The following is an 11699-nucleotide window of genomic DNA, read 5'->3' on the forward strand; positions in this document are numbered from 1 at the left end:
GGTGCAAAGTTCTTAGTTGTTATCGACAATCCTAGTAGATGTGCTCAATCCAATCAAATAAACCAAAAAACCTTCAAATCCAAAAACTGAATCATGGTCTAATCACCTTAAATGGATTCAAATCCATAAACGATCAGTTCTTTGAATATTTCTATTTGAGACATAATTGTACAGCATGTAGATGTATACAAGCGTTCATTGGCACATTGAATCTTCTCCTTGTCGTATAAAAATGTGTCGCTACAGCTCTTTGAAGATCTCACCATTCCACGATCTTAAAGATGGGGAGGATGCTCAAAAATAAATAAGAAGTATTGGGAAACTCACCTGGGAGTATTCGCTAAAGGGGATTTTACCTTTTTTTCCCTTAAACATGAGTTTTTCATAAAACTCATAAACTCAAATTTGGGGTAATGATTTGTTTGAGTTGTTCTAGTTAATTAATAAAATTTTATAAAACCTTGACTCAAACTAATATGAGTATCTAGTGATGAAAAAGGGTCACCTCCATAGAGAACAAATATTAGGTACTGAAATCCATTTTAAATTGCAATTAAGGGGTAAGAGAAGATATATTACAAATTAAGAATACATTAAGATGAAAAGGATGATAACAATTTAACAATAAATGTGTAATAATGTTTATAAGAAAGGAAGAAGTGGTCATGGTGAATATGTAAATGAAATAATAATGGATGATGCCTATGGATATCATAGATATAAGTGGATGCATAGATGTGCATAGATAATGTGGATGGTTTGCCATGGATGGATGGCTAAGAGCAAATGGATACTAAGAAGATTATAGATCATTATATTTTCCAAGGATCAACAGAATTTGTGATAGAGGGAGAGCCCTTCTATGTTGCTTTCATCTACTAACTTTGATCAACTTGGGCCACCAAAAAAATTTGATGACCCTGAAATTTTCTTTCACACAACCTACAAAAGGATGAGAAACTCTGAGATAATTTTTATATGTATATAGGATTCTATTTATAGTTTAGAGGGTAGAGATGGATAGAAGGGAGATATATATATATAGAGAGAGAGAGAGAGAGACAAAGCTACCCTTAAATTTTTGGCACATAACTCCTTTTGGATCACAAGTTATAACTACTTGAAGTTGAATTGCTCTCAATCTCTAGGTTTTATCTTTCCTCCGTCAATCCATGAGCCATATCTCCAACATGACTTAGAATTTTCATACTTTAATAAATACTGTCACCTTTTTATATTATTTTAATTATTGCTGACGTGTGTCCATCAGCAAAAAGTACCCCCCTCTAGTTCTTTAAAAACTTTGCACTGTAATCCCTAATTTTCTGTCTATGTGAATTAGAAGACCTCATGTATCGCACTTTCTCAGATTATAAAATTGATGGGTTCTAAGGCCTTGATATGGATGAAACAAGGTAGATTCTTTCAGCAAAAAATTGATATATCCCATCCATGATTTTTTGGACCCTTGAGTGAGACATTTTGAGCTACTCAAGTGTGTAGTCTCTACACATATCCAAGAAGTCCTTGACAATTCGAATTTCCTCCTTCATTTGATGAGCTCCAGTTACACTTTGTCACCATTTTTACGTCATCAGAATCACATCAATAATGGAGGAAAGCCATGGGGAGAAGGGAGAAGAGGAAGATTCACCCAAACAAAGACTGTTTAAAATTCTACGATTAGGTACACATAGGTAATAGTCAATGTACAACCATCCATCCAAAAGATATCTTTGAGTTTTCAGGTCCAAGGACTGCTTACACTATAGTGACATGAATCACCTTGATTGGCGGTTAATACAATCATTTTGGGATTTGTACGGATCAATTCAATAAACTCTTTTTGATAAAGACCACCCACTTTATATTCTTAGTGTCTCTACACTAATGGTTACATGATAGGCCATAATCTTCTTTTGAGAGACTAGATAGTAATATTTTATATATACACTTTGATGTCCATCTCTAGTATCTTTTGAATATGATTATTTAAATCATATGCTTGAAGACTAGTGATCTCTATTTTATGATATCATTATAAGTCACTAAGTTCAATCATAATAAGCATCACATGTGCAATATAATGAACAAATTATATTAGTGGTCATGGAACAAGATATTGAATGTGTAATTGCCTTTCCAGCCACATTATTTCCAACTTATATCCCTCTGTTTGTATTGTTCCACATTTCTCGGCTTTATCTAACTTCAAGTTTGTACTGGATGCAAATTAAAATAGCAGATTTTTTATTGGTCCATTTTTTCGTGCACAATTAAACACAAGGAATGGTAAACAAAAATCATTACTATGGCATCACATTTCATGATGTCATAATGACATCTTTTTCAATGACAAAAAGGTTAATCACTGGTCTCATTTGTGATTGGATGTAGCCAATGATTACTGGCAGCATAGGAATAAACTTAAAAAATTATGATATCACTTTAAAAATTTTAAAATTCACTATTGATTCATCATATTTTTAAAATTCATAAAATTGAAAATATTAATAAAAACTACTAAACATTTAATGTTTGATAAAACACATGTATTATATTTGTGTTACTAATAAACATGTAAAAATCATAATATGGATCAAACAGTTAGTTTGTTGTCATAAACCCTTTGCACTTTAACTATAATCATGAACAATCAATTAACCCTATGTATATCACCTTTTAGGATTATTTACCAGTCTTGTTACTAACCCATAATATCAAAAATATTTTGGTGCCCGAAAAGAGTAATGAACTACATCAAATCAAATAGAGAAAGATAAAATGATCATGGATTGATTTAATCTGATTGATGGTTTAGGCACATAGATACAATGTGCCAAGCGACATCACATGTTCTAAAAGGCTTAAAAATTTATACTAACTCTTTCATTGACCTTTTTTGTGACCAATTTTCATGTACATATAATTCATCATCCATATATATACTCTTAAGATGAATGAGGGCATGGTCAACTATGAAATTTATTTGATAGCTCCACTTCCTCGGCTAATTATGTTATTGCATATGGTGGATATTATGCCGCCTTCAAGGCAGTAAAACTTCCATGTTATGTTTAAGCTGTTTAGTAAATTTATGTTCATTGTTATTCTCGTGTGATGTTTATAATGAAGTCCTTGGATACATGATGACTTAGTGAATTATGATGGGACTATGATAAAATTCATTAATTCTGTGTTTAAATTATGATGAGATATGATACATTCATCAATTCTGTGTTTAAACATGTATGTTAAATATTCAAGTTCAATGGATAGTCAAGATGAATACTAAAATATACAGATAAAATAATAATAGTATATGAACCTACTGATATAATAAATATGGTTGATATTGTGGCCATTAGTGTAGGGACACCAATGATAGATGGTGCACTCTCCCCAGGGAAAGATGCATTGAAATCCCTACCTAAATATCAAAGATGTTCTCCCATGATTTCGTCACACATTAGATTTCAGTAAAATGATTGAACAATGTTTGACGCTTAACCATACCTTATTGAAAAGTCTCACGTAGAAGGAATATATATTTTTTATAAAAGGTAATCAATGATGACAATGGTTCCATGAGGGAGTTTAATTTATAATATGCATATTCTCAAGCATGAAGTGTGGCTTGGCACCCTACAATCTAGAAAATTAACCTATCGATTGGGTTAAATCAGTCATTGATTAATTAAACTATATGTTGATATGGTTAAGTAATAAGGTTAGTCAACAAGTGTTCAGACCATTAAAGTTATTAACTTGAATGATACATGGGCCTGGGGGGACACACACATAAGATCTATGGATGTTGGTGCATACAATTAAAGTTATAAGGACTTTTATGAAAAGTATCTTAAATAAGGAAAAAGAGATGGGGCACCCGTTTAGGTACCCATGCTCGCCATATTTTCACCCCCCTCCTTTATTTCACCCCACTCGAGAGTCTTGTTGGTGAGGAGATCAGCAATATATTCAAGAAGAGTTTGATAAGATGAAGAGAAGATAAAACTGCATAAAAATTACATGGATACATCTAGAGGCCAGGTATGTGAACGACTTGTAGACACCCTCCCAGGAAACAAATCAAGGGTGAAAGAAGTTCTACACAGAAAAATCGGATAATGCATTATTCTATAGATCAATTCAAAATAGATTCCCGTAGTTTGCTACATGAAATAGTTTTCAAGCATAGAATCAAAGCATGATAACCTAACAACAACATCTTAATTATGTCTCCTTTCATATATAAAGTAGGCAAATCCCATCTTGCTTCCTCTATTATATTCATAGAATGTTTGTTGTATCTTAGCTAGGACCATATTTAATTCCTTGATGAGGGGCTCATAGGTCACAGTCATAATACAATTGTTCATCCACAAGATGTCTAAGGTGTCTCAGACCTAGAACACTTTACATAACCATCATAATTAAACATGATTGATAGTAATCTTAAAGCATCCAAAGATTCATAAGCGATCAATTCTGTGAACTGCTCATCTAAAGAACACCTGTCATGTCCCATTAGCATCTCCACATCTATGCTTATGGGATCGACGATACTCATTAGATGAACGGGAGCAGATAGTGCTATACTATGAGGATATTGTGTTGTCGTTCTCCAATAGCTTATGAATGTCCTATTAAGAGGATTTTTTTACAGTATTACTTTAAACATAAGTCATTTACACATTATGATCTCTTTATAACTATGTAATTGGTATATGCATTATAGGAATAGTATAAATATAGCACGTGAAAAATTTTGAGTATAATTTGTTTCAATGAACTTAAATTAGAAATTCATGAGCAATCGGCTTGAATGTCTTATAAGTCCATCATTGGTTACCAGCTAAGTTGAGCCTACAATATGAAGACATGATCCAAGTGTACAACTACTGTGTACTAAATTAGTAAATAGCTCACGGTAAAAATAGTTGAGGTTTTGTCATGGAAATGATTAGTATCTTACTGTTGAAATTAATTGTGGTTATTTTTCCCCTACTTAGTCCACTTGAATATATACAGAATAATGTTTTGTCTTTTGATTAATCGAGGTCTTAAGCAACCAGAGCTAACCTTCTTTCAATTGATGTGGAAAATAAGTTTTCTGATACTTAAAAAAAGTTACATGCTAATATATTCAAAATGATAGAGTCAAATATTATTTAGGGTTTGCTTTTATTTTGATAAAATCATGTTCCGTTCTGTAAATGAAAGGGGATTTGAAGAGATCTAATTTTCTCATTTGTATGAATTTATTAATCATCTAGTTCTTGCCCTAATTGTGTCTAGCCAAGTGAAACAATAAGCCTTCAAGACCCAATTTTTCAAAAAATTATCCAATGGTGTAATGGGGAAGAAATATTGTCTGATCCTAGAACAAAACTCATCAATTAGGTTATCATCCAAAACTATAAAGATAAAACTATCACAGGGAATGATTTTTCTGTGGTGCAACATGGCATTTAGAACTGCAATCATACTAGACCTGTCTACCAAATAGTGCTCACTTGTTCTTCATTCCAGGGGAAATGTATTTTCTTATATGAGAGGGATTCTATCTGTCTTCAGCAAAGACGAGGACATTATTGTGCCAGTGACAAAACCTTTTGAGGTACACAAATTATATATTTCATTTGTTTGGGCCTTCTAGTTTGTTAAGATTTTTAATTTCATGAAATAGATGACATATACAAGACATGAATCAGACATGTATGTTTACATTCCCTCTTATGAGAAAAAAACACTTGGCATTGATCTGGTTCAAGCAGGTAGGCATGGAATGTGTTTCAAATTAAGGAGAGACAATGCAAAACTTCTTGGAAATTCATGTTAAATACTCACATCAACAAGAGAGAGCTCCGTGTCATTCTGGTCAACACAAATTGAATAGGAGTTAACACACTTACTTGAATTATAGGGGGCCATGCAAATAAGTACAACATACCAGCATCCAAGACTAGATTAAAATTTGAAAGATTCCTAGGATGTTACCGGTACATGCTTTTTTTGGGGGGCAGTGCCTTCTCGTACAACTTATTATGTGCTTACTTGACTCTCAACCTACTCTACTCATTACCCCTAATTGAGCCAGAAACAATAGGTGAGACTTTAACCTGCAAGAAGTTCATCATGAAACACCAGCCTTAGAAATGGGAATCAATTAGTTTTGATCTAATCGATGTTCTCTCATAAACATAGGGAACACCCTTACGTTGGGAACCAAGGCTTAGCCATCCAATCCAGGTTTTAATATTTGGTATTTTGAAGTATGAAAATATAAGAAACTCCTGCAGAGAACATCAAAATGATCCACTCCTTAAAGTATTGTCTATGAGAGGACTTGAAGCTCCATGAGTATGGTGCACTTATGCAGATGGGACAGTTATTTTGTCTAAGGATGAAAAATTAGTCCCATTCGAAGGTCAGACGAATGATGAGACATAAAATTGTCTTTCTACGTGACAAAAAAGCTGTCCCATATGTGGGATTTAGGAAGGATGGCAATTACAGAACTTAGATTGAGAGGGACGAGAACACAGAGGGGTGGCGGTAGAGTAGGCAATTACAGCCGTCATCCGTCACGTCACACGTCACGGTGACGACAACGTGACTGATGATGTGACGGTGACAGTGACAAAATTAGGGGCCCGTGACGGTGACGGTGGCAGATGACGAACTGGGCGTGATGGTGACGTAATGGTGAAGGGGGGCCTCAGACGACTGACGTGATGGGACAGCCATCACGGATGACAGACGTGACAGATTTTTAAAAATGGCCAAAAAAACTTAAAAATCATTAGATTGAAGCTTTTCGATCACCGAGAATTTGCCACGTGGTGTCGCTAACTCGATTTCTTGGCATTTTGCAGAAAAGTCCCTGCATTAATTCACGCGCACAAAAGGATGCCGTCCAAAGATAATTGGAGATATGCCCCTCCAATTCTCTCTCCTCCACATGGTTGTTTTTCCTGTCACACGTGATGGTGACGCCGTCCGGTGACAGGGACGTGACGGGGACGCCGCAAACCATGACGATGACGTGAACATGATGGATTTCTCTGAAATCCTCAGATGTGTGACGGGATGGTGACGTGACGAAACTTTTGTCACGTCACCGGCTGTCGCGGATCGTTATCCGTCCCGTCTTGTCCGGGGTGTCACGTCCTGGACGTGCCATTCCCTACCCACAAGGGAAACATAGGAAAATATGATTTTAAAAAAAATAACCATGAAATGTAAGTATTATTTCACTCGTGCATTTAATTTTTCCACATATATATCATGACGTCATCGTCATCCGTCTAAAGCGCGAGCGGTAAGCAGGACAAATGGAGGGAGAGTTGCTTGCGAAACTTTTTTGAATTCTAAATTTGGATTTCGGCTGGCGAAAAGTTACCGCCTTTCCTCTTGCCGCCATTAAATTTCTACCCCCTGAACAAACCCATTTCATTCCGTAGTGAATCTCGCTCTCTCGATCGATTTTCTTCCGTCAAGAACAAGGTAATTGTCTGCCTTCGTCGTCTTCCTCCGTTCATGTTTTTTAGTCATTGATTCTCGCGATCAATTTCCTCGTTTTTGATTCTGTTGGCTATTTTAATCTTCTTCGTTTGTAGGGTTTTTTTAATATTTTCGTCCTGAACAAACCCATTTCATACCGTAGTCAATCTCGCTTTCTCGATCCATTTTCTTCCGTCAGGGACAAGGTAATTACCAGCCTCCGTCGTCTTCCTCCATTCATGATTGAAAGTCATTGATTATGTTGTTTGTTTTAATCTTCTCCTGTTGTAGGGTTTTTTGAATCTTTATGTCGTGCAAAAACCCAATTCATTCCGGAGTCAATCTGGCTTTCTCGATCCATTTTCTTCCGTCAAGGACAATATTATTATCTGTCTCCATCGTCTTCATTTATTCATAGTAAAACTCTTTGATTCTCGCTCTCAAACTTATCGTTTTGATTTTGTTGGTTGCTTTCATCTTTTATAGTGTGTTTTTTATTCTTCCCCTCCTAAAAAACCCAAATTCATTCCATAACCTCTCTCCCTCGATTGCAGCCGCTTTCGATTTTCTTCCTCCCTGTATGTTCGCAATCCATCTTCTTCGCTTTGTCGTTGTAGGTGGTTTTTCATCTTCTCCACGTATAGGGTTTCTTTAATGTTATCCTCATGAAGAAGCCCGTGTCGCATCTTTCGAAATCGTTCGTCCTTCTCCTTTATTTTCAAAGTTGTTTTTAATCATCTTTTTTATAGGGTTTTTTCAACCTTCATCTACTGATAAACCTTTCTCATTCCGGAATTTCTATCTCTAACTGAAACTCTTCCACATTCTCTCTTTAGATCAGAGCTGCCGTCGATTTTCTTCCATCAAGGTTAAGGTAATTGATTTATTAATCTTTCATTCTCTCGATCTATATTTTCCTCAATGATATAGGTTTTTTCTTCAATTGAATCGAACAAACATTGAATTTCTAGACGTGGGTTTGCTTTCTAGGGATTTAAGATGGCTGGAAAGGGTGGGAAAGGTCTTGTGGCGGGGAAGACGATGGCGAATCAAGACAAGGACAAGAAAAAACCCACCTCTCGTTCGTCCCGTGCCGGTCTTCAGGTGTTGATTTTCTCTTGAATCTCTTTTATTTGATTATTTATTTTTTAATTATAATCTCATCGGCATTACTTTGTCCAATATTTCATTTCATTTAATCTATTTGAAGTTTTTGGTGTTCTGGAAACGTGACCTCTCTTTTTTTAAGAATCTATTCTTGGACTTTTCTGTTTGGATATATTATTTTGACAACATGTCAGTGTCAAACTAAAGATTTCTGAAATATTTTGTTTTCTTCATGTCCTTGAAGCTCGATCTCTTTTTTTTGGACTTTTTATTGGGTTTACCTTCAGAGACTTTCACTTGATACAGAAAACATACTGTAGCGGAAGAATTCTGAAACTCTACGTGCTGTTCAAGTTCTTTAAGCTTGATCTCTATTTCAAATATTCTTTTGGATTCCTATTTTCTGGGTATCTCTTCACATTAGAATAAGATATACCTAACAATTTACCGTATATTTTTTAAGTTTTTAGTTTCCTTAAAAATTCTTCAAGCTCAATCTCATCTTTGTTAATAAAATTCTCGTGGATGAAATCTCATAAAGTAGAATTCAAAATTTGAAAAGGTACTATTCTGTAGTTTTCGATTTATCATGTTGGTCCAATCAGATGTATCAAAATCTATTGGAAAATTCCTTTCCATATATTTATATGTTATTGAAGATTATTAAAGTTTCCTATCCCTTTGAATACATGAATCTCATTCTTCATTCTGATAATCTGTTTACTGTTCTGAAATATCATCTCAACAAAAAACGTATTATCAAAACCTGACGTAAGATTTCTAAAATTCCCCGTGTCCCTCAAAATCTTTCGCTCGACCTTGCATTTATTATTACTTTTCTCGCGAATTTCCATTTTCACAGATTTAAGCTCAATGGCAAAATCCAATATATCTAAAGCGTATTTTTACACTGGGCAGAAATTATTACAAATCTGAATGAATATTCCTGCAGTCCCCAGACCTCTAAAATTCTAGGATTTGAAGATCCAACTTGGCTTCATTCGTAATCTTCACACCTATTTATCAAAAAATCAGAATATAAGATTACATTCGCTGAACAAAAACCTTGCTGCAGTTTCCAGTGGGAAGAATTCATCGTCAGCTGAAATCAAGAATTGCAGCAAATGGCAGAGTCGGAGCGACGGCGGCGGTCTACTCCGCGGCGATCCTGGAATACTTGACAGCCGAAGTGCTCGAATTGGCCGGCAACGCGAGCAAAGATCTGAAGGTGAAGAGGATAACTCCCCGCCATCTCCAGCTCGCCATTAGAGGAGACGAAGAACTCGACACGCTCATCAAGGGCACCATCGCCGGCGGTGGAGTCATCCCCCACATCCACAAATCTCTCATCAACAAGTCTGGTAAAGAGTAGTTGAATTGAAGAACAGTTCTTAGTTCGTAGCTGACCCTGTTGTTCTCCTTTGTACTCAATCTCCCTCCTTGTATGGTGTTCTTAACCTGTCAAGATCAAGAAAACTAAGATTTCTCTGCAAATCTAGCTTCTTTTTCTTTCTAAGCCTCTCCACCTTCCTTGTGTTAAAATTCTGGTTGATGGTTTGTGTATTTTCTCTTTGATGAGCTTGGGGAGGAATGGAGTTTAGTAAACCTTCTTAATTAAACTATTTTCCATCTTCTTCTTAAAGAAATTTGGGGCTTTCTCATTTATTGAATCTTTGATTTCCATCAGCTCTGAGCTTGTAATTATTCAACTAGCATCTTATTCTTCATGCAGATTTTCATTTAATTTGTAAAAAAAGGTTTTGCATGATTTTATTAGCTCATTGTTTGTGAATGTAGATATAGCATCTTCTTCTTCTTGAGGTTTCTTTTATTAAAAATGAAATAATGTTTGGATCTTCCTCAATCCTTTAATCTTCTGGTTTCATTAGCTCTCTGTTCTTCTGAATGCTGATCTAGCATCTTATTTTTTTTGTGGGGTTTCATTAAATATGAAAAAAAGGACTTGCATGATTTAATGAAAAACTTGGAGACTCCTCTACCCGTTTGATGTTCAGGCTTTTATTAGCTCATTGTTTGTGAATGTAGATCTAGCACCTTCTTCTTCTTGAGGTTTCTTTTATTAAAAATGAAATAATGTTTGGATTTTCCTCAATCCTTTAATCTTCTGGTTTCATTAGCTCTCTGTTCTTATGAATACTGATCTAGCATCTTATTTTTCTTGTGGGGTTTCATTAAATATGAAAAAAAGGACTTGCATGATTTAATGAAAAACTTGGAGACTCCTCTACCCGTTTGATCTTCAGGCTTTTATTAGCTCATTGTTTGTAAACGTAGATCTAGCACCTTCTTCTTCTTGAGGTTTCTTTTATTAAAAATGAAATAATGTTTGGATCTTCCTCAATCCTTTAATCTTCTGGTTTCATTAGATCTCTGTTCTTATGAATACTGATCTAGCATCTTATTTTTCTTGTGGGATTTCATTAAATATGAAAAAAAGGACTTGCATGATTTAATGAAAAGCGTGGAGACTCCTCTACCCGTTTGATCTTCAGGCTTTTATTAGCTCATTGTTTGTAAATGTAGATCTAGCACCTTCTTCTTCTTGAGGTTTCTTTTATGAAAAATGAAATATTGTTTGGATCTTCCTCAATCCTTTAATCTTCTGATTTCATTAGATCTCTGTTCTTATGAATACTGATCTAGCATCTTATTTTTCTTGTGGGGTTTCATTAAATTTGAAAAAAAGGACTTGCATGATTTAATGAAAAACTTGGAGACTCCTCTACCCGTTTGATGTTCAGGCTTTTATTAGCTCATTGTTTGTGAATGTAGATCTAGCACCTTCTTCTTCTTGAGGTTTCTTTTATTAAAAATGAAATAATGTTTGGATTTTCCTCAATCCTTTAATCTTCTGGTTTCATTAGCTCTCTGTTCTTATGAATACTGATCTAGCATCTTATTTTTCTTGTGGGGTTTCATTAAATATGAAAAAAAGGACTTGCATGATTTAATGAAAAACTTGGAGACTCCTCTACCCGTTTGATCTTCAGGCTTTTATTAGCTCATTGTTTGTAAACGTAGATCTAGCACCTTCTTCTTCTTGAGGTTTCTTTTATTAAAAA

The 11699-nt window shown here is 35.0% G+C and overlaps 1 protein-coding gene across 1 annotated transcript; it reads left to right on the forward strand.

Moving 5' to 3' along the window:
- Positions 1-7397: 7397 nt before the first annotated feature.
- On the forward strand, positions 7398-10235 carry LOC144707829 (histone H2A variant 1-like). The gene is made up of 4 exons (XM_078581077.1): positions 7398-7512; positions 8346-8383; positions 8500-8613; positions 9692-10235. Exons 3-4 carry the CDS (start codon positions 8509-8511, stop codon positions 9986-9988), a joined length of 402 nt encoding a protein of 133 aa, XP_078437203.1. The 5' UTR covers positions 7398-7512; positions 8346-8383; positions 8500-8508; the 3' UTR covers positions 9989-10235.
- The last annotated feature ends 1464 nt before the right edge of the window (positions 10236-11699 follow it).

The sequence above is a fragment of the Wolffia australiana genome, chromosome 9 (genome assembly GCF_029677425.1).
Source record: "Wolffia australiana isolate 7733 chromosome 9, ASM2967742v1".
NCBI lineage: Eukaryota > Viridiplantae > Streptophyta > Magnoliopsida > Alismatales > Araceae > Wolffia > Wolffia australiana.